General features: G+C 43.8%; 1 protein-coding gene across 1 annotated transcript; it reads right to left on the reverse strand.

The window, feature by feature from the left end:
• Window positions 1–534: 534 nt before the first annotated feature.
• Window positions 535–20,163, reverse strand: WDR82 (WD repeat domain 82). Its single transcript, XM_060022634.1, has 9 exons — window positions 19,735–20,163; window positions 15,551–15,648; window positions 12,724–12,790; window positions 6,664–6,763; window positions 6,138–6,254; window positions 5,738–5,893; window positions 4,854–4,923; window positions 4,161–4,303; window positions 535–3,167 (listed from the first exon to the last, which is right to left on the reverse strand). The coding sequence occupies exons 1-9, from the start codon at window positions 19,893–19,895 to the stop codon at window positions 3,138–3,140; spliced, it is 942 nt and encodes a 313-aa protein (XP_059878617.1). The 5' UTR covers window positions 19,896–20,163; the 3' UTR covers window positions 535–3,137.
• Window positions 20,164–24,274: the final 4,111 nt, after the last annotated feature.

Below are 24,274 nucleotides of genomic sequence, written 5' to 3' on the forward strand. Positions count from 1 at the left end.
TTTCCTGGTCACTCATTTCTGGCCCTATGGCTGCTTATTAGAACATGGAGTTGAGGAGACCCAGGCTGCTATGCATTGAGAGCTGGATCTAGGGGTTCCTCCCACCAGCCCACAGGCCTTAGTCACCAGAGGCAGTCCCAGGGAGCCCAACAACCCATCCACACAGCATTACAATGAGTCCCAGTGTGAGCTAGGAGGACTAACAGGAGACAACCCACCCCCTCCCTCCAACTCTAGGAACCAGGCAAACAATGCTATGAAAACTCAATGGAAGAGGCTGCAGCCATAAAATTCTGTTTAAGACAGATAACATGGAAAAAACGTTTATATGTTAAGTACAAAAAGGACATAAAATTGTATATACAGTAGAATAACAACTATGTAAACACACCAAAAATCTATGCACAGAAATGTCTAGAGAAACACTAAACACCAAAAGATTAGCAGTGGTAACATTTTGGTGGCAAACTGATTCTTTATAAAGTCCCAGATTTTTCTTAATAAGCATTAATTATGATTGCAACGGTTTTCTTAAAAAAAAAAAAAATACCCCACTGGCTGGTGGTTGAGCAGTGCAATGTCACTGTCACATATAAATCAGAGGCTTTGGCCCTGACTCTTGAGAGCGTGGTGCGCCCCCCACCCCCAGGAGAGCTTAAGCACCTCTGGCTCCTACTGAGGGTGTCCTGGCAGCCCTGGTGCTCCTCAGCCTCTCTGACCCACAGACTCTTTTCTCCCTTAATTCTGCCTTTTCCCACTACCACATCATCTTCGGTCACTTCCAGCTGCATCCTTCCCTCTCCTTCCCAACTCAGGAGCCAGCTCTGCAGCCACAGGTCCCCATAAATAGAAGCAGTGCAGTGCAGTGCATATTTTCAAAGGACATGGTGCCTCAGCTTTGGACACACAGGAACTCAATACAAATCATTTTCCTGCTGATAGACAAGTCATGGTGGCTGCTCTGGGTACAGATATGTTAATTATGCAGGCTTTCTTATTAACCTGTAGCTCCAAGTACTTTCTCTGAACAGTTATTCCTACCATGAATTTTCTATCCTGGAAAGCCAGGGGTGGGCAGTTAACAGCTCAGATCACTTGGTTTCTAAAAGTCCCTCCACGCTGAGAATGCAGAGCTATACGGTGTGTGGCACCTCAGAAGCTGCAGATTCCAGCCTATGTCTGGGAAAGACGTAGGCCCCTTGCTTTTAAGGTTACGGAACAAGCCAAAAAGTAACTGCTAAAAAAGCAAAACAAAACAGTAATTGCTAGCAATTCACAGCCTATTCCTGCTGCTGAACAGAGGCAGTAATGGCTTGCTTTCCCCACTAGCAGCTAGGTACTCTTGGGCAAGTCAAACATAACCTTGTTGAGCCTGTTTCTGGATCTGCAGGGAATGTGTTACTTGCTTAGATGTTTGGGAACTTAGTGAAATAATATGCCACTTGTCCTGCTCTAAGAAGGCCATGCAGGGGAAAAGGCAATGAGCTACGTGCAGCTCACCTCAACCCCGATCAGGAATCCTCCCTCTCCCAGGAGAAGGCAAGGAAAAGAAGTTAAGAAAGCAGACATACCAGGTAAACAGGAATGACCTATAATTGGCAAAGAAGCCTCAGACAAGCTGAAAATGCTCTGGTTCCAGCATCCTGTCCCCAAATGCTGGGAGCCAGACACAAAAGGCATGCAAAAGTGACTGTCACACACATACAGGCGCAGACAGAGCATCACTGGGCAAAAAGGGGGCTAATACTGCAGAGAAGGCCCCAAAGTGCGGCTTGAGGAACACAAGGGAGTCATTCCAAGACCCTCATTTAGCTGCCATGGGGACAGCAAACACTCAAAAGCTTTGCTTTTGTTCAGTCTCCCAAAGGGAAAAAGGTAATAGGGAAGACTAACACTTGTGACAAACACTATTAGCAAGAATGCAGTCTTTCTCCTGGGGCAGAGGACTCTATCTCCTTCAGATACTTTTTAAATGTGTGTGTGTGTGTATACACACACACACACACACACACACACACACACACACACACACACGCATACATACATATATGTATATATGTATGCACACACATGATATATTTAAATGAAGGTGTACACACACTGTGCTAAAATACAAACAACAGAAATTCCAAGTCATATATAAAAAGGCTGAATATAACATATAACATATAACACAAGCCTAGAGCCAGCTCCTGGTTGGGAGCTGGGGAAGGGGTGGTATCATCTGGAGACTATGTACACAACTTGCAGTGGGCAGGGAAGGCATCAGTGTAAACAACTCAGACTCACTCCACAATACTGGCCCACAGAAAAGCGTGATGTATCTCATGTACAAAAATAGACGCCCACCTTGCTTCTGTATACAACCAAACTTGGCAGGCACCCAGAAGGACTGTGTGTTAGTTTTGATGACAGGGCACCACACCAAGCTGCTGCTAAACCTCCCAGCCCTAGGAACTCATCTGCTACCCCTCCTCCCTCACCCAGAGCCTGAGGCACACCCAGATCATCCACCCTCACATGACTAACTTGCAAGGCTTCCTGGCAAGCAAGATCCTTCTGTATCTGTCCCTTTCTGACCCTAAGATATATGGAGACTTATTTCTGTAAATATTTGGCACCTAAGTAACATGATGGTTGTGGATAATGCCACAATGACACAGGGAGAACCAGTAACAAGACATGCAGGGTGAGGGCAAGGGGCACTGAGCTGCCCCAGCATCTCAAAACCAGAACTGTGGCTTCCCACGCATTTATGGGGGTGGGCAAAGGGATGTGCAGAATTAACAACTTCACCGACTCCTCAGCAGCAAATACATTCAAAACTGAAGGTGTCTTGAGGGCCCCACTATACCCTAGTCACGAGTCTGGTCACTCCTCTGGAGGAGCTCGGTGCAGTGACAGCTGGAAAATCTGAGTCCTGATTGAATCTGCCGCACCAAGAGTCCTTTTGAAGAAGCTTGACAAAGTAATTTTTTTCTTTTGAGCAAATGTACAGCACATCCTTGGGAAGGCCATGTGGAAGGATGCTCTCCAGCCCAGTCAAATGATCCAATCTCACTATTATCTTAGTTCCCTCTGAGTTTTTTCCTACTGGCCACCCTCGCTGTACAGAAAACAGCCAAGCACTATGCAGGTCAGTCATCAATGGTGGGCAACCAGAAGGCCTGGATGGAAGGAGAACATAAGTCAACTTTAAAAAGCCAAGCCCCTCTCATTTCTGAGGGTTTTTCTTACCCCTCCCCAACCATCAAGGCACCCAACCCCAAAGTTAGAGGAGTTATGGCTGGTGGCCTTCCCTCCTGACCAGTTGACTCTGGCAATCTGTGGACAAACACTCCCCCATCTATGTGAAAGTAAACATTGTCTAACTTCCACCATAGTGGTCCAGTGGTAAAGAAAAGAAGAAGTGCTATCTGGGGAGGTGGGTGTTTGGCCTCACAGCTAATCTACCAGGTGACCTCAGACAGACCCTCTCATTCATGAGCTGTAAAAAATGTGAGGGACTGGACTGGATGGTTTTGCTGCATTTTTTTCTGACACTGTTTTCTTTGTTTAAAAAACAAAAAAAAAAGAAATGGAGCAATGTGTTTTGGGTAGGCTAGTAATGAAATGCCTCATACCCAAATACCCAGGTAGGTTTAGGAGATGCTAAGAGGAAACTGGAGGCTGAGACTCACTGATGTTTTGTTCTGCTAGTGTTGTCTAGGAAGAGACAGGGGCCTGGAGAAAACTCTAACTGGTGAGTTGTGATCAACTGTAAGAATTTCTGATGAACTCAGCATAACCTGAGAAGAATGGAAAACTGAAAGGGTACAGCCACAAAAGGCTGGTTCAAAGTATTTTAAGAAGCCAAAAAGCTGTGAGGCATAGCCCCAGGTAGTTTGGGCATAAAACCAGGACCAGAGCAAAAAAACTGGCCTAAGATCTCCTGGGAGCTCGCGATCCCAGGTCATGGAAAGAAGAGCAAAAGTGAAAGACCAGCGCAACCAAAGATCAGATAATAGAGGTGAAATAGGGAAGCCACCAGCTGAGAAACATGAACTTGGGTGCTTGTAATTGTACCTATTTAGAACACAGCTCACTGTGCTCATTGAAGGACCCACCACCCCAACTGGAAAGGGCCCCTAGATGAAGGACATCTCCCGTTGTTCACATACCATGTTGGAGCAAGCACTGGCAAAGGTCATGAACTTGGGGTTGAACTGCAAACAGGTAATGGGGCCTGTGTGTTTACCATCCAACACAGCTACTTTTATACCACTCTCTCCATTCCAGACATGGATCTTGCCATCCTCTGAACCTGAAGAGAATGATCAAGGAATATAACAGCTCAAGGCACAATACAAAGACAAGTGGCAAACAGACATGGATTGACATCTGGAGAGAGGCCAAGCTTCAGGACCCAGCCACCAGCAGAAATGGAGAGGGAGTAATGGCAGTGAAGAAAAGACACTTTGGGAACTGATCTAGACCCTAGTTATTTGTTCCTAGGCAAGTCACTTCCCCTCTAACTTCAGTTTTCTCATTTAAAAAGGGGGCTGAATACGACCACCCTACGAACATCTACACTAAGGTGACTGAATGAAGGGTTACATCAGTGCTTGTAGAGTTTAACTCTATGATGGTCCAGGGAAGACCAACATTAACGCCCGTTCCCAGAAAAGAAAGCAAAGTCAGGACAGTTTAAAGACACTATACCTTTGACATAACGTGCTACACAGAAATCTGAGAAACTCTATCTCAAAAGGATAATAAATAATATCTTAAATTAGTTAAAACTAACAGAAATAACATAATGCACAGTACCAGATAAGTAACACCCAAGGGGCGGGGGGATAAAGGAAGCTTACCAATCATAATAAACTGCGAGTCTGGAGTAAACGAGGCCTCCAGTGTGACGGCTTTGCTGTTGGCATAACCCTAAAACAAGCAGAACAATTCTCATTACAGTGCCATTAACAAAAAATAATGGCCTACAAACACTGACCCCAGCACATACATCTTCTTCTTTTTTTTTTGATGAAAAAAAATTTTTACAGTAAAATATAGATAACAATTTACTATTTTAAGTATTTTTAAGTGTACAGTTCAGTGGCACTAAGTATACTTAAAATGCTATGCAACCATTACCATCTTCTGCCTCCAAAACCTCTTCATCATTCTGAACAGAAACTTCATAATCTTTAATAGTAACTCCCCATTTCCCTCTTCCCCTGCTCCCTGGCAATCTCTGTTCTACTATCTATCTCTATTCTAGGAAACTAATATAAAAGTGGAATCGTCCAACAGTTGTCCTTTTGTGTCTGGCTTATTTCACTTAGCATAATGTTTTCAAGGTTCATCCATGTTGTAGTACATACATCACCTTCCTTTCTGTGAAACCCTTTCTTCCTCATGCACAGTGCTATGAAGGTTTCAAATTTGGCTACCACCCTTTACAATTCACCCCCTTATCCCCAACTCCATATTCAAGGGGGTAAGAAAATGTTTATGGTCAGAAGTTTATTATATTATCTAAACACCAAACTTGAGTCACTGGGTGAGAAGTGAATCTCTCAGAATCCAAAAGAAATAATGCCACGTGCAGGAAGAAAATGCAAGTCCATGCCTCGATGAGTGAGCCAAGGACAACTGCCGGTCTCCACTAACTAGCTAACACAATTCTCAGAAGGGATGAGCATGGAAAAAAGGTAGAGTATGGGGAGAAAAACATGGTTAAAAGTTGTCAGCTCACCCCAAACGTATGCATCACCACTCCCTTGAATGCATCGATCAGACGGATGAAGCTGCCATTGGTGGAGATGAGGATGAGTTTGCCATCATTGCTGAACTTAAGCCCTGTCCACTCACAAGTCCGATCATACTGCATCTTAAATGTCGCAAATGGCCCCTGCAAAAGACAGACAGCAGCCCTAGGCCCAAGGCACATCAATAATTCCTTCTGCCAAAGCCAAATCTCATTCTATCCCTTTAGATTCCTTTTTGACTAGGGAAAGCAGAAGATGAAGTACTGCTCTGACACTTTCTAATATCTACCACATACCTCCTCTACTGTAGAAAAAGGCTCTTAAATGTCCATCTCACCCTTCAAAACTTCCATAATATCAAGACGGTTCAAAGATTCAAAGATTTACCTTATCAAAAGAGCGAAGATCATAAAGTTTGACCATTTCAGAATTGACACCTGCAGCAAAAATTAATCCTTCTGGATCAAAAGAACAAACTGGCTTGCCCTGTAAATGCATGAGACCCTGAGAAAAAAGAAATTTTAAAAAAGTTAATGAACCCAGGATCCTACCAAAAGCAAACACAAAACTAACTAAAATGAAGTTAAAAAAAAACCTGGTCTCCATGCAATTGATTTCAGATCAACCCTAACTGTATAATTTTATAGACACTGAATTCAAATAAAAACAAATCCTTGGAGTCTAAAATATATAGCTCAAAGGCTCCAGGAAAACTGCTTTTAAAGCACTAAGCCACAGATCATAATAAGTATGCACCGGATTAAGGTATTAGCTTAATTACCAGCTACCTACCAGTAAAAGATCTTCTCCAAAATTTAAAGACTCTGGGATCCCAGGAAAGAATCACTGCTTTCCCCCTTCCTTGAGAGGGAGAGTTGAAAAAGCTTAAAGTGTAACTGTGAGGCAACATTACCTGGCAGTTAGGAGACCGGAGATCCCAGAGCCGAATGGTCTTATCAAGAGACCCAGAAATGAAAGTGTCATCCACAGGTGACATGGACAAGGCCACCACCCTGCAATGCATCAAGATAAATAGTAGTTGAAGCGAAATATTAACAAGAATTGGATATGAACTCTAAACCACTTTACCTACCTATACATATGTGTTCTCCTAAAAACTCCATTTTAAGAAACACATACACAAGCAATCCGGAACAATCAAAGGCAATTAGTATAAAAAAGCAACTTAAAGCTACAGCATAAAAACATATGATTCCAATGCAAATCAAATCATAATGAAATACCACTTCATACCCACTAGCAAAGCTATAATCAAAAAGAGAGATAACAACTGTTGGTGAGGATGTGGAGAAACTGGAACCCTCATACACTGCCGGTAGGAATGTAAAATGGTACAGTTGCTTTGAATAAGTTTTATACTTCCTCAAAAAGTTAGAGTTACTATATGATCCAAACATTCCACTCTTAGGTATATACCCAAGAAAAATGAAAACATATGTCCAAAAAATCCCCCGTACATGTATGTTCACAACAGCATTATTCATAATTACTAAAAAGTGGAAACAACCCAAATGTCCATCACCTAATGAATGGATAAAGAAAACGTGTTATTGTCATACAAGAATATTATTTGGCAATAAAAAAAAATGAAGTACTGGGGCTTCCCTGGTGGCACAGTGGTTAAGAATCCGCCTGCCAATGCAGGGGACACAGGTTCGAGCCCTGGTCTGGGGAGATCCCACATGCTGCAGAGCAACTAAGCCCGTGCGCCACAACTACTGAACCTGCGCTCTAGAGCCCGCGAGCGACAACTACTGAGCCTGCGAGCCACAACTAGTGAGCCCGCGAGCCTAGAGCCCGTGCTCCGCAACGAGAAGCCACCGCAATGTGAAACCTGCGCACCACAACGAAGAGTAGTCCCCACTCACCGCTACTAAAGCCCGCGCGCAGCAATGAAGACCCAACGCAGCCAAAAATAAATAAATAAAAAAGAAATGAAGTACTGATTCATATTACAACATGTATGAAGTGAAAGAAGTCAGACACAAAAGGCCACATATGATCTGGTTCCATTTATACAAAATATCCAGAATAGGCAAAGTTATAGAGACAGAAAGTAGATTAGTGGTTGCCAGGGGCTGGGAAGAGGGGAAATGGGAAGTGTTAATGGGTACAGGGTTTCTATTTGGGGTGATGAATATGTTCTGGAATTAGACAGTGGTGATGGTTGCCCAATCTGTGAATATACTAAAAACCACTGAATTGTACACTTTAAAAGGATGAATTTATGGTACTGAACTATATCTCAATTAAAAAAAAAAAAAGCATGATTCCTTAACTAGAGGTTTGTGGACTATACTGTTGTTCTCAAACCTGAGTGGCACCAGCATCACCTGGAGGGTGGGTTAAAACAGACTGCTGGGATCCACTGCCAGAATTTCTAATCCAGTAGGTCTGGGGTGAGGTCTGAGAATCTGTGTTTCTAACAAGCTCCTCAGTGATGGTGAGACTGGTGGTTTGGGCCCCACACTTAGAGAGCCACAGCCCTATGCTAATAGCCTATGCTATATTTCTGATATGGGTCCCCTCTTATGGTTACACCAGTCACTCACTGAAAAACACTTCTTCCAAGGCCTCATCCTGAGCTCTCTTGTCCCCTCTGCTCATGTTCTTGCTCTGCCACGCTCTGCGTTGAGGACACCCATCATCTCCCCGGCATTTGGGCCCAGCCCGTGGAGAAGGATGCCATGTGGCTCCACTTTACTTGCCTCTTGGAGCATGCCACGGCCCTAACCAGAGGGATCCTTGAGGTCCGTGGGCTATGACCTGTACAGTGCCTATGAGTCTGTAGTACCATCTACAGAGGAAGCCCTTGTGAAAATGGACACTCAGATGGCTCTTCCTTCTGGGTGTTATGGAAGAGTAGTTCCACATTCTGCCTTGGCTAAAAAACGCTTCACAGACAAAGGAGCTGGTGTCACAGGTGAAGATTACAGAGGAAATATTGGTGCTATACTGTCTCATTTTGACAAAAAAAAAATTGGAGTAAAAAAAGTGGATCAAATTCCACAGCTCATTTGTGAATGGGTTTTTTAAATGTAGAAATAGAAGAAGTTCAAATTTTGGATGACTCTGAAAGGGGTTCAGGAAGTTTTGGTTCCACTAGAAAGAATTAAAATGTATGCCATGAGTAAAAAATGGAAAAATGTACTTTTTCTTAAAGTTTTTGACCAAAAAAAAAAAAAAATTCTTCCAATATAACTAAATTAACATTTGCACTAGATCATCAACTTAAAAATTTAAAAGATACTATAAGCCAAAATTTCCTGGGAATGCTGAGGTGGTAATAAAACGGAGTGAGCAGAATGCATATGAACATGTAATTTTACATCACAGTATTCAGGTCAAAAGTTCAGAGGAAGTCTATCTTGGCACAAGGCTCTACGATGAGAGGTAGAGGGAATACAAGGAGGAACAAGACTTCAACTCTAAGGAAGCTTAACTGTCTAGTCCAGACAACGTCCAAGAGAGGGTCAGAGAAGGCTTTCAGGAAGAAGCAGCACCTGTGGTGAACAGGGTTTCAATGGGAGTGGCCTTTCTGGAAGTTGCCAGATAGGAAGGCATGAGGCAGTTCAGGAACCAGCCCAGAGTTCACTTCAACTGGAGTGGTAGGAGATAACACTGGGAAAATGGGTCAGGCAGAGGGAAAAGAATTTGACTCCAAGGTTTCTTGAGGGAGGCTGTGGTCAGAGCTGTAAAAACAGGGTGCAGAAGCAGGATGCTGAGGGACGGGGAGATTAGGAGTTGACAATAATTTACCTGAGCTAGGACAGAAGCAAAGGAGTATGGAGCACAATGACACATGAGGTTAAACCTAAGTAGAATCAACGGGATTTAACAACTCACCGGATGTGAAGGCAGGGAAAAAGTAGTGAACAGGTAACAAGAGACTTTGAGTCGGGAGAATTGGAAGGGACAGAGGTGAAGAAACATGAGGCAGACAGAGGAGCTGGCCCAAGGAATTTAACGATGGATGGAGTATTGGACCTGTAGGTAGAAGTTGAGTCTGGAAATTATGGGCTGAAAATACTGATTTGGGAAGCTATCTGAGGTGAATGAAATCAGTGATGGCCCAAATACCAAGAGGAGGAGAAAAAAGCTAGGGTAGAACCTTGTTTAGAGTCAAAAAGAGAAAGAGAGGCAAAAAATAGCAAAAACAGAACCAAGATGAGAAGCCAAAGGAAAAAAAGTTTTACTGAGAGGTTAAGCACCAAAGAGTCCCAGGCAGTGGATTTTACCTGGAGGCAGCAGGGAAAGGGGAGTAAACAGCTTGGCTTAGATGAGTGAGTTAAACAGTGAATGAGTATGAGGAGATGGAGAAGGGAATATGCAGATTATTCTTTTATCTTTGATGGCGAAAAGAAGTGGGTGACATGCTCAAGAGATAAATTTAATATAAGGAAGATAAAGAAGACCATAAGGAAGATAAAGAAGACCGAGTAGGTTTCCCCTGGTGAGTAGGGCTTCCCTGGTGGCGCAGTGGTTAAGAATCCGCCTGCCGGGTTCAAGCCCCAGCCCGGGGAAGATCCCACATGCCATGGAGCAACTAAGCCCGTGTGCCGCCAATTACTGAGCCTGCGCTCTAGAGCCCGTGAGCCACAACTACTGAGCCCAGAGTGCCACAACTACTGAAGCCCGTGCACCTAGAGCCCGTGCTCCACAACAAGAAACGTCATCGCAATAAGAAGCCTGCGCACCACAGTGAAGAGTAGCTCCCACTCACCACAACTAGAGAAAGCCCACGTGCAGCAACGAAGACGCAACGGAGCCAAAAATAAAATAAATAAAAGTAAATAAATTTAGAAGACCAACTAAGTTTGTGGGCAGCAAAGTCCAGTAAGGAGACGGAAGTAAAAACAGAGGGGTTGGTTTTCTCAAAGAAGAAAAGGCTACTTCTTTCTCAGGGAAAGTGTTCTAAGGAAGAAAGGAGTTTAGGTGAAAGAGGAGTTGAACTCATTTTGGATGGCCTTGATTTTCTCAAAAAAGGAGGGACAAAGTCATCTATTAAGAATCAGGAGGTCAGGAGGTCAAGAGATTGGGCAACTGGGAAGATTGGAAAGAATTTCAAACAACTGCAATCAACTCTTTTATTTATTTTTTTTTTTTTTTGCGGTACGCGGGCCTCTCACTGTTGTGGTCTCTCCCGTTGCGGAGCACAGGCTCCAGACGTGCAGGCTCAGCAGCCATGGCTCACGGGCCCAGCCGCTCCGCAGCATGCGGGATCTTCCCGGACCGGGGCACGAACCCATGTCCCCTGCATCGGCAGGCGGACTCTCAACCACTGCGCCACCAGGGAAGCCCTGCAATCAACTCTTAATTACAGACAGTATATTTGTGAACATTAATTTGACTATAAACAAGCAAAAACATCTACTTGTCACAAGCCATTCTTTGAACTACACAGTAACCAACAGCTGCCACCTCTTATCTTCAGCAACACAGAAATGCCCTTGCCCAATCAGAAGTGCAGCTGAAAACAGTGCTCTTGGTCTACCTCCTGTCAGGGCTCTGAACCACTCCAAGCTACACAGGGTTACTGTACATTTGCAAAGGAAAGCACCTATGATTAATATATCATCCAAGGGAAAATGTGTTTAACATTCAGCCCAAACTCGAAAAACTGGAGGAAAAATAACAGGGGAATTGGGATGAGACAGAGAGAAGCAACCTGCATTACAGAACAGAATAAGGGGGACTTCCCTGGTGGCTCAGTGGTTAAGAATCTGCCTGCCAATGCAGGGGACTCGGATTCGATCCCTGGTCTGAGAAGATCCAACATACCATGGAGCAACTAAGCCCATGTGCCACAACTACTGAGCCTGCACTCTAGAGCCCGCAAGCCACAACTACTGAGCTTGCACACCACAAATACTGAAGCCCTCGTGCCCTACAGCCCATGCACCGCGACTACTGAAGCCCATGTGCCTAGACCCTGTGCTCCTCAACAAGAGAAGCCACAATGAGAAACCTGCGCACCACAAGGAAGAGTAGCCCCCGAGCGCCGCAAATAGAGACAGCCCGCGCGTAGCAAAGACCCAACGCAGCCAAAAAAAATAAAAATAAATATATACCTTTAAAAAAAATAAGGAAACAAGTTTCTTGACTTTCAAAAAGTACGAAAGGAAAATTTTATTATTTTTTTAAAATAAATTTATTTATTTATTTATTTATTTTTGGCTGCGTTGGGTTTTTGTTGCTGCATGCGGGCTTTCTTTAGCTGCAGTGAGCGGGAGCTACTCTTTGTTGCGGTGTGCGGACTTCTCACTGCGGTGACTTCTGTTTTGCGGAGCATGGGCTCTAGGCACATGCGCTTCAGTAGTTGTGGCACGCAGGCTCAGCAGTTGTGACTCGCAGGCTATAGAGTGCAGGCTCAGTGGTTGTGGCGCACGGGCTTAGCTGCTTCACGGCATGTGGGATCTTCCCAGACCAGGGCTTGAACCTGTGTCCCCTGAATTGGCAGGCGGATTCTTAACCATTGTGCCACCAGGGAAGCCAACAATTTTATTAATTTTTTTTACATATTCATTAAACTCTTCATGTGGAACACATTTATGTAGAGCAGGGTCATGCTGAAATGGGGGCCACCTATACTGGAAGGCCTCAACCATGTAAATGTACTTTCATTAAGGGATGTCTGATATTTGGGATCCCTAAATGCCAAATGTTATTTTTACTACATAGGTTTCCACTGAATATCTTTAATCCACATTCTTCCTATTAATGTTTTAACTGAGGTTTCGGTTTATCTATGAAGTCCTACCCCTGGCCTCTACAACCTCGATTAATCATGAGTTGACTGTTTAGGGAAGGTTAACAAGAGAAGATTAAGAGGTATGCCAAACAGCGGTGAGAAACTAGCTTCAGTTCACTAATAAAATCTCTCCACTCTTTCATTCTCTGGATAACCTCAGGGATAAAAGAACTATCTACTTCTGTAACACGTGCATCTTACCTTTTGCTATGTCCAGGAAAGTATCTGATGTATTTGTTGTCATGCAAGGACAGGTAACGGATAGTATCTGTAAGAAGATAAATAAGGCATGATGATATCCTACTATTTTTAAAGGAATTTACTTTGCATTTTCATCTTGAGAAGACAAGGTCAAAGAATTCATTGTTTTCCATAATCCAAGCAAGGTATGAATAAATAATAGTGAATAACTACTTTTCACGGGACTAGAGATTTCACGTAATTCAAAAGCAGAGTTCTCAAGTTGACAGCATATACAGCAATGTTTAAAATCACTATTGCTGCCAATCTTTGGCTTCTGCATAGTTACAATGAAACTTGTCCTGCAAATATGCACCCCCCCCAAAAAAAAAACTCACAACAATTTTAATGCCCACAGAATGGCAAACCTTAAAGAAAAACATATGGCTACTGAGGAAATAGACTCAAAGAATTAAACAGCCATGCTGAGCTGAGGATCAGGCTGGATTCTGGCATAAGATACTTTTGTCCAGCGTTCTCCAACAGCATGTCAACCCAACCCTCACCTCATCTTAATGTAAACTGGATACACAATTTACATTAAAACTAAATAAAATGGAAAGAGAATTAATGTTCTACTACTTCTTTTCTAATTAACCAACTATCCAATGGTCCCTTATGCAGAAAAGTGAATTATAAAGTGGCCAAAGGAAATGAGAAAATTTAGGTTAAAAAGATCACAAGACATTTAAAAATCAAAGTCATGAACTATACCAAGTCATAGCAGTGAGAATTTGACAATATCCAAGAAAGAAATAATCACAGAGATTTGTGCTTGGGGCAAATAAGACAAATACTCTTAAAAACCAAATGATTCCTCTGAAAAAGCAAAACAAAAAATGATGGTGGTGGGAAGGGAACGAAGTGCCATAAAGAACAGAACTGGAAAGTACAATGCCCCTGAAAAGACTAGGAATAAGAAACAATTGTTGAGAAAAAGGTTATAGGAAATGGGGCCAAAATACAGAAAGGGAAGCATAGAAAGAACATTCTGGAGGCAAACACAACACAGAAACAGAAAGGCTGAAAGCACCAAGTCATCCCAGTGGTTCACAGGGGTACTAATAAGAGGGCATTTAACCTGGGAGAGGGAAAAAGGCACTCTTTGTATGTTCCAAAACTAAATATGGTTTTCTTTGAAAACATGTTCAAAGTTCTCGAATGACAACTATAAAGTATTCCTGGTTGTTCTATTGCTAGGAACTACTCACCTGCCCTAAGCAGAAAAAGACTTCCTCCCCATTACCTGGTTTTCCCAGAGATGAGCAGGGCGTCGCCATCCTCTCCGCCCCACTCGGTAGCTGGCGCGCTGTTCCTGGCAAGGCAGTGGCCTGTACAGTTATCTCCTGTACCGGGTGGTATCATAGACCCTCAAACTGTACAAACTACTACCTCAGCCTGGAATCAGGCAAAATGATACGGAGCGTTGGAGGAACTCTTCAGGATGGATGCACTCGAGACAGGAAAGGCAACATCCTCACAGCAGAGGCCTGGCAGCAAAGCTGCAAGTGCCACACATTTGCCTCATCTTGCACCATATTTGGAGAATCCTCATTTAATCACCCAGAAAAACACCCCAACAGAAGAAATATACCCCAATAGAAGAAATATACCATTCATTCAGATGATCACAGAGATATATTTCCTCAAGATCCTGTTTTATATTCTTGTCCAAAAGCATCAATTGCACTGCTTACTTAGAAAACCACTTCTGAAATAGAGGCATGAAAAGTATAAACGATATACTTACTAAAAACCAAGTACAGGCAGAAAAGTCTCATTTAAAAAAAAAAAAAAAAAGACTTCTACCCATCTGCTCTGAGATAGGCATAACCAAAACAGCGGTCTAAGAAATCTTTGTTGAATGACATTAGAAAAATTGTACTGCTAAAAATGAAACAATCAACAAATCAGTGAGATAAGTTAAAAAAAAAAAAAAAAAGTCCTAACATGAAAGTGTTATAGCTCAATTCCAAGACAATCTGTCAACTGAGAATGACTTATCCCAGGGGAAAAGCAGGTAAAGGCAGAGATCCTTTATTAGAGAAAGAAATTCACAAGTTTAATTTCTAAAAATAAGTCTTTATTCTTCAAAGACATTAACTTTATTTAAAAGGAAAAAGGGAGAGACTTCCCTGGTGGTCCAGTGGCTAAGATTCCATGCTACCAACGCAGGGGCCGCGGGTTTGATCCCTGGTTGGGGAACTAAGATCTCACATGTGTGCAGTGCGGCCAAAAAAAATAAGATAAATAAATAAAAGGAAAAAGGGATAAAATTCAAATCAAAAAGTGTCCCTGGAATCAAAGATAACTAAAGTCAGTATACTGTCCTTTGTGACACAGACCATAAATGGTTGGGCACACACCAAAAACTCTTCTAAGGTCTGCTAAACTACCATAACTCAAGCATCTGTAAAACTATTCTCAAATCTATATATTTTGAACAGGAAGGTAGCATTGTTTACCACTTGCTGTCAAGTATTCTTTCCTTTTATTTCTTCTAAAAGTATTCGTTTCAAGAAGTTCAAACCGTAAATACAATTTGTGGCTTCCTATTTCCACTCTCTACTCTAAACTGGAGACCTTTCATACTCAGTTTCAAGTCCTTCAAAAGTACTAATGGCTTGCTTGCTTCCAGCATCCCTTCAGTCATAACAATATTAGCACAGCTAACATCATAGGAAAATTTAAAGTAACTATAACCAAACAGAAGTACTCACAAAGATTCCGTGAACAATTTAACAAAGGAAACCATGACCATAACTTCCTAAAAAGAAGGCTTGCTTACCGTCTATTTTGTTAGAGCTGTAAACGACTGTGTTTGCTGCATGAGTGTATCTGATGAGGTCCACGCCGTATTTCTTACTGTACAGGGTTCTCTTTGGTCTGATGAGGAAATGGACAGAGAAAGAAAACCATCAAAATCCTCCATCACCAAAATCTAGGATCTTCATATAAAGAGAAGCACTTGAATGATGTGGGAAGGGTGAAGATTCTTGGTAACCTCTAACACTGAAAAGAAACAGAATTTCTTCCAAAAGGGTGGAAACAAACAGAATCAATCAAGTGCAACAGGCCTTCACCTCTGGATATCAAATGCGGAAGTTAGGAAGTGGAAGTAAATCTGAGGGCTCAAATCAGCCTTTACTACAATGTTCAAAAGTAAGCTTTGAGAAGAAGTACATCTATTTGGGAAGAAAGACACACAAAACAAGTCATAACTTCCAAGAAAGAGGAAAATGGGAATACGCCAGACCAATGAGGCCAGAACTTAAGCCATTCACTTGGAAAGAAGCTCTTTCTTTAAGAAGAAATGATTTATCAAAACCGAAACCAGATGCAAAACTGCCTTTCCTAATATAACCTAATATTTCCATCCTCTCTTACAGGTCCAAAGCACTTACTGAGCCTTTTACAAGACAAACCTCACTCTCCCTAACAAAACTAGTCATTGATTCTTTTCTCTTTACTTAAATGTAAAATCACATATTTCTAAGCTAGAGGTTATCAGTCCATTTGTTGAAGTTCCTTAAATGTTATCTTCTTCTATAGCACCTTGAAGATCAAGCTGAAACTGATCTCAGCAAAATATTTAACCAAAAACTTCATAATATTCTACATTTAGGTATAGGAGAATTTCATAAATCCTATATTAATGTTTATCAAGAAGTTAATTTATGAAAAGGAAATTCACCCTCTCAATGTAAAAGCCTCTTGAAACCTAGATGCTAAACAATCAGATGACTCAGGGAACTTTAATCATTTGCACTTTCAATTTTTGTGACGTCAAGGGTTTCCCTACATTAAACCTATTTACAAACAAGACTTCTCACTCCAAATGCACTTAATTTTCCACATTTTTACCTTTACTGAAAGATCAACTAAACAAAAAGAACAGCTCAAATGCTACCTTGTTAAGTCCACCACCCTGGGTTCTGCCATGTAGTTACTGTGTGGTAACCAGTGAGTGAGTGAACGTGCGTGTGAATGTGTGCTTGCTCTCAAAAGATAGTTGACTTTGCTCCTACCAATGGAAACAGACGCTTACTTATCTCAGTATTTACCCTACAATAATGAAGACAGAGCCTGAAGAACCAATGTTAAAGGAAAATTTTCAGTTCCACTTATATACGGCCTATTTGTCTCAAATATATCCATAGTATTAACCTGAGATTTTGTTCTTAATAACATAAATCTTTTACCTCATATCATTTCCTAGTTTGAAAGCAAGATCCTAATGCATCCATTTCAGAGGATCTTACAGAGCTTATGCATAACATTCTTTCACGAATATTGTGGTAAGCTTCTCTGCACAAACTATGATTCTGGTGATCAGGTACGAATAAATAATATTAAATCCTTCTCTCTGAATAATTCGCATCACCTACCACAGATAATATCCTTTGTATACTTTCAAATTAAACAAAAAACAAAACACTCGGGACTTCCCTGGAGGCCCAGTGGTTAAGACTCTGTATGCAGGGACTGCAGGTTCTATCCCTGGTTGGGGAACTAAGATCCCACATGCTATGTAGTGCAGCCAAAAAATTAAAATTAAAAAAATCACTCAATGGATGAACTCTATTACAAAGAAAGTTTAAGTAAACAGTACACATGGAAAATATTAAGCATAAAGAATCTTATTTTAGCCATTTTCAAACTCCCAACATTAGTACCATCTAATAAAGATACTGTGCCTTCCAAGAAAATGTTATTTTCTTCCAATGTTGGTTTGACCTACACTAGTGGCAAATTTTTTCTTCACATTACCACTTAGGATCACAGATTCCTAGAGGCCAGCGAAGTGATCTGACCAATGTCACATACCTGGTCACAAGGCCAAACTAGAACCCAGGTCTCCTATCAGGTTGCTCTCTGATCACAGATCACAATGAAACAAGGTCACAATTAATCCATACGAATATTTTAAAGAGCGTGCTGTATACTATTGTATCAATGTTAAATTCCCTAATTTGGATAACTGTACTCTGGTTACCTAAGAAAACGTCCTTGTGCTTAGGAAATCCATGCTGAAGTGTTTAGGATAAAGGGGCTTGATACCTCCAAATTACTCTCTAATGGCTCAGGGAAAGAAAAAATTGTGTGTGTGTGTGTGTGTGTGTGTGTGTGTGTGTGTGTGTGTGTGTGTGTGTGTGTGTGTGTGTGTGTGTGTGTGTGTGTGTATCTACAGAGAATGACAAAGCAAACAGAGCAAAATATAACCAATTATTGGGTCCTGGAGTTCTTTGAAACAATGATGTAACTTTTCTGCAAGTTTGTAATTATGTAAAAATGCTACATGAATGAATAAACTGCATTATGTTATAAAATTAACATTTTACTTTTAACAAAACAGCCTTCAAGTCAATGTCATTCCTACCAACCGCAGAAATTATGCAGTATTTGGAGAGAAACTGTGAAGAAATGCTGCCACAACCTTCATTTTCTTTGAATGAGGATATACATCTCCATCCTCAAATTCATCCAGGGAGAAGTTCTAATCTGTGCACAAGCACTAAACATTTCAAGCAAGTCAGCTTCAATTTACTTCTAGCTCCAGTACCCCACAACCCCAATCTCCACCCTAGCTTTATACGTTACTTTCTATTCCAGGCTAATGCAAGTGGCCGGACCTGGACCAAAACCCATCTATGAAATGAATAACATTGACTCACATCTCTCAGCATCAGTCCAGCTAACAATTCTCTCTTCCCTCAGGACCACCACTATAGGCCACTCTTCCACATACCGCAAGCAGATCCAGAGCCAGTTACATAATACTTTTTCCACAGCCCAAATGGGAAAAAATTGGGCAGAACAATATAGCCCAGACCAATACAGCATTACTTCAGATAACCAAATTCACAAATGAAGAGACAAGTTCCAAAAGAAAGTTTATAGAAAACATTGGTTTAAGCAAAACAGACAAAAGGAACAGCTGGAGAAGATAAAGAAAAACCCAAGGATTCAAAAAGAAGATCACAATTTAGCAAGGATTTGGAGAAAGCAAGTCTGGGGCGGGGGTGAGGGGAAGCTGACAGGTCCCCAGGGAAAAAGGCAAAAAGCTGTGCTTTTAAGATCTTGCAGAGATACAGGTGTGGTGAGTCTCCATAGGACTTGGGACAACCTAGAAATGTCATGATCAGACTCGGAATTATGATAAGTCCAAGAGGACCATAAAGTATAATTTTTAAAAAAAGTACAAGAAGAAACACGAAATTGTCAGACGATGCTTTCTTTGTTCTACTAGGAGGTTCACATTCAGGTTGGGATGCGACAGCCAGGTGTGTCTGGCAAAAAGGAAAAGTTTTGGATGCAGGTAAAAAGTTAACTATAAACATGGGCATCAGGACTGAGGGAGCAAGAGAATGATTTGGACCATAAAGGAAATGTCAGGGGGCCCAAAGAGGCAACAAATAAATCCTTACAGCTAACAACTGCAACCCACGCGGCCTTCCGGCAGAAGGGCGGCGGGAAGCTGAGGGGCAGGGGTCGGGTGAAGTGCCAGGGCTGAATCGAGGTGACCGAGCAGAGGGCAGAGAGAGCGAGCTGCCGCTGCTGAACGAAGCAGCAGAGCAGCCTCTGCGGTTCTGCGCGAGGGCCACAGCCGACTGGCACCTTCGACGGAGTCAGAGGAGCGTTAAAGCTACCAGCTGGGGCAGCGGTGGGCGGACCCTGCGTTTAAAGGTCAAGGTCAAGGTGTGGTTTGGTCAGAGATGCTAAGGCTCTCTGTGAGGAGACCGAAGGCAGACAAAACAAATATATGATTACTGTTATTGCTATCGTTATTTTAAAAGAAAAAAAAAAGGTCTCCCGGACGGCTTCTAAGGGGACGCGGCCCCAGCGGGAGCGTGTGCAATACAGGCCGCGGGCCAGACCGGGTTAGAGGGCGGGCCGCGGGGGGAGCGCAGGGCCACGACAGGGAGGGCGGGAGGGACTCAGACCCGGGCCCAAGGCCACCGGTGCACTCACTTGCCCTCCTGGCAGTCATAGAGCACGATGGAGTCGTCGTCGCTGCTCGAGATGACCGTCTCGCCGTTGGGGCTGAAGTCGAAGCAGTTAATCTTGTCCGAGTTCTCGCGGAACACCTTGGCGACGCGGAAGCTCCGCAGCACGCTGTCGGTCAGCTTCATGGCGGCGGCTGCTGGTGGCGGCGGCGGCGGCGGCGCAGAGCCGGGGCGGAGCCCGGCGAACGGGCGGGCTGCCGAGGGGCCGACCCGGGCGGGGCGGGCGCCGCGCCGGCGGCGGGCTGGAGAGCGGCCGACAGTCGGGCCGCCTCCTCCGCTTCCTCCTCCTGCTTGTGCAACACTCTTCTGCCGGGACTATGGGGTCTCGCAGACCGGTCCTCCTCACGGTCGCCTCAGGGCCAACCGGCGCGGCACCGGCTCATTGTGTCCGCCATCTTGGGGCGACAGGCAGAAGTCGAGGGCGAGGAACCTCACCGCGGCGCCAGCCGGGAAAGGGGGCGGGGCGGGAACGGCGAAGCGAGGCGGGGTGGCGGGGCGGTGACGTCAGCGCGGCCGGCGGAGAGTGGTGTGGCTGGGTGGCCAGAGGCGGCGATTCCCCGACCCGCTGGGGGGCGGGAGGGGCGGGGATTCCCACGTCCTTCCCCGCCTTGGGCCCCAAGGCCCTGGGTTCCCGGGAGCCACGGGTCTTTGTGCGGGGCCGCAACTCCCCCGAGAGACTCGGGTGCCCCCTGCAGGCTCCCCGGCCGCAGGCAGAGCGAGAGCAGGTACTGCGGGGGTGGGCTGCGCTCCAGGAGGCCTGTTCTGGGTATGAGTCATCGCCATCGGGCTTTGACCGCGTGTCCACCACATTGCCAGAAGACTTAAATTTATGTATTTTTTAAATTAAGGTGTACTATACGGTAGACTGAATAAATTTTAAGTGGATGAATTTTTTTTCATTTGGGTGAATTTTTTTTTCATGTGGATGTACACTCTTGTGACCACCACCCGCAACTTTTCTTTAAGCCTTCTTTAAAAACTTTGTAATTGATATATAATATAAAGTGCATAAAATGAACTAATTTTAAGTGTTCAGCTCCACACATTTTATGAACACTCATCTTTAAGTTTTAAAACATATTTACAGCTCAAAAAACTCATAGCATCAATTACAAGTAAATTTTTTTTTTTTTTTTTTTTTTTTTTTTTTGCGGTGCGCGGGCCTCTCACTGTTGTGGCCTCTCCCGTTGCGGAGAACAGGCTCCGGACGCGCAGGCTCCGGACGCGCAGGCTCAGCGGCCATAGCTCACGGGCCTAGCCGCGCCACGGCATGTGGGATCTTCCCGGACTGGGGCACGAACCCGTGTCCCCTGAATCGGCAGGCGAATTCTCAACCACTGCGCCACCAGGGAAGCCCACAAGTAAATTTTTGAAAGGGAAAATTATCTCCTTATTCAACAAAGCACAGTTTTAAATTCTCCTGATATCCTCCTCCTTATTCATATATCAACATAAGCTGTAGATGCTGTCATTTTCCCCCCTGCTTTAGCATTGTATCTTACACATTTTTGCATGTTACTTAAACCAGATTGTTGTTGGTGTTCTCCATTGAGGTATGATTTATGTATAGTAAAAATCGGCCTTTTTCAGAGATAGTTTTATGAGTTTTAAAATCCCCATACAGTTGTGGAACCACCACATTCAAGATATAGAACAGTTGCATTATCCTCTTTGTAGTCATCGGGATTGTTGTGATGGTTCCCATAAGGAATTCTTTGCCTTAAAAGGAAGGAAAGTTGATCTCTAACAAAGGAAAACAATATCTGATCACAAAATAGGTACCATGCGCCTTGGCTTTAACTTCCTACGAGGGTTCATAGATCTCTAACTTGTGTGCAGCCCCTCAAACGTTTAATTGCCTGGGTCTCCAACAATGGAGACAGAGGCCTATTTATTTTGCTTCACTAAACTACAGTGGCTAAAGAGAAGGAAAGGGGAAGAGGAAAGACTGAAACATTTCAATCACTGATACTAGGAAGAAGTGATATCCAGAGATCAGATATAACCTGGACAATGATGAAAGCAAAACAGAAACCTTGGGCTTCCCTGGTGGCGCAGTGGTTAAGAATCCTCCTGCCAATGCAGGGGACATGAGTTCGAGCCCTGGTCCGGGAAGATCCCCCATGCCTCGGAGCAACTAAGCCCACGCACCACAACTACTGAAGCCCATGTGCCTAGAGCCTGTGCTCCGCAACAAGAGAAGCCACTGCAATGAGAAGCCTGCACACCACAACGAAGAGTAGCTCCCCATTCGCTGCAGCTAGAGAAAGCCCACGCGCAGCAACGAAGACCAAATGCAGCCAAAAATAAATAAATAAAATAAATTTATTAAAAACCAAAACAAAACAAAACAAAACAGAAACCTCAGGACAGTTGGGGGCTTTCTGGAAAGAACCAGGGGCTATGTCCCATCCCCAGGTAAAAGAAGAACCAGGATCCCTGCACATAAAGTGAACTTGTTCTCTGAGAGTAGAGGGCAAGATCCTGGCTAAGTCTGGGCTGCAATTGCCTCCTGACAAAGAGCAGAGCTTCTGGCTACAATTTGTTCTGGGGTCTGGAAAAAGCTTGTTTGAGTAGAACCCGAATGCATGGCAACTTTCCAAATTGCAAAGCAGTGGAAGAAAAGTCCTCTGTGCCCCCCAGAGCATGAACTTCCCTGCAATTCCTGCTTTTTTTATTTCACAGGCTAGAAAGGCTAATGTAGAGTCTGCTTTGAATGGTTCGACAGCAACAAAGACAGATCTGGTGCCATGTCTTAGAATGGTTGGGAAGATGAATGTACCCAGTGAGATACTATTTTTTGGGCCCTCTTAATCTATAAAAATAATCACAGAAACAGCCATAGTCTGCTGAATGTTGTAAGGCAAAAGAAATCTTTGCAATATATCTTTCAAGTTGTGTACTTCCTGTACCTTTCCCAGATTTCACTGTTAGACTGAAGCTTCCTCCCAAGACTTGACTTCCTGAATTATTTTTGGAATGGAAAAAGTCATTTTTTCATATTTTAAGAGCACCCTGAAATGGCTCAGCCTTTTTCACATTCTCACTGTTTCACATTCCTAGCCTGGCTCCCTGCCTGTTACAGTGGGGCTCTCCTGGCTTCCAGTCCAACAGTGCCTTACAGGCTGGACTTTAAAAAGTGACCCAGAAGGACTTCCCTGTTGGTCCAGCAGTTAAGAATCCACCTTCCAACGCAGGGGATGCGGGTTTGATCCCTGGTCAGTGAACTAAGATCCCACATGCTGCAAGGCTACTGAGCCTGCACGCTGTGGATTCTGCATGCCACAACTAGAGAGAAGCACGCATGCCACAACAAAAGATCCTACATGCTGCAACGAAGATCCTGCGTGCCACAACTAAGACCCGACGCAGCCAAATAAATAAATAAATAGTGACCCAGAAAGGCTGGCTCCAGTGGGGGGTGGACAGAGGGGACAACTGCAGTCAGAAGTGAATCATATTGCCTTAAAGAGCATCAGCCTTAATTTTTAATATTTCCTTTCCTTTTTTTTAAATTTATTTATTTAATTTATTTATTTTTGGCTGCATTGTGTCTTTGTTGCTGCACGTGGGCAGCCATCAGGGGCTACTCTTCAGTGCGGTGCGCAGGCTTCTCATTGCGGTGGCATCTGTTGTTGTGGAGCATGGCCTCTAGGCGCGTGGGCTTCAGTAGTTGTGGCTCGCAGGCCCTAGAGTGCAGGCTCAGTAGTTGTGGCACGCGGACTCTAGAGCACAGGCTCAGTAGTTGTGGTGCACGGGCTTAGTTGCTCCGCAGCATGTGGGATCTTCCCGGACCAGGGCTTGAACCCATGTCCCCTGCATTGGCAGGCAGATTCTTAACCACTGTGCCACCAGGGAAGTCCCTAGGCCATGAAAGTTTTTAAAGAGAAAAACGGGAAATAATCTCAGTCCATCATTAAGGTAGGGGGTCAGATTCTTTGTCACTTTCCGCTGTGTGCAGACTCCCCATGATCTTCCTTTAGATGCTATCTTTTTTTTTTTTTGGCCGTGCCATGTGGATGCGGGATCTTAGTTTCATGACTAGAGATCTTAAATCCCGGACCAGGGATCAAACCCGTGCTCCCTGCAGTGGAAGCGTGGAGTCTTAACCACTGGACTGCCAGTGAAGTCCCCTTTTAGATGCTATCTTGTTCATGTAGTTTGCTTGCAGGATTACTGAAGGGAAGGCTGGGGAAAAGACCTAGTCATCTGTTCATTATTCTTCATTTCTACTACTTTTTTTTTTTTTTTTAATTTTATTTATTTATTTATTTATTTATGTCTGTGTTAGGTCTTTTCTGTGCAAGGGCTTTCTCTAGTTGCGGCAAGCGGAGGCCATCTTCATCACGGTGCGCGGGCCTCTCACTATCGCAGCCTCTCTTGTTGGGAGCACAGGCTCCAGACGCGTAGGCTCAGTAGTTGTGGCTCACGGGCCTAGTTGCTCCACGGCACGTGGGATCTCCCCGGACCAGGTCTCGAACCCATGTCCCCTGCAGGGGCAGGCA

Source organism: Delphinus delphis, chromosome 10 (genome assembly GCF_949987515.2).
Source record: "Delphinus delphis chromosome 10, mDelDel1.2, whole genome shotgun sequence".
Taxonomy (NCBI): Eukaryota; Metazoa; Chordata; class Mammalia; order Artiodactyla; family Delphinidae; genus Delphinus; species Delphinus delphis.

Excerpts from the sequence above, each read along its gene's own strand:
- WDR82 (XM_060022634.1), bottom strand. The coding sequence starts at position 19,895 with ATGAAGCTGACCGACAGCGTGCTGCGGAGCTTCCGCGTCGCCAAGGTG. Across the intron at positions 6,764-12,723 it reads TTTCCTGGACATAGCAAAAG|GGTGGTGGCCTTGTCCATGT; the intron begins GTAAGATGCACG and ends GATGCATTGCAG. Across the intron at positions 6,255-6,663 it reads TCCGGTCTCCTAACTGCCAG|GGTCTCATGCATTTACAGGG; the intron begins GTAATGTTGCCT and ends CTTTTTTCTCAG.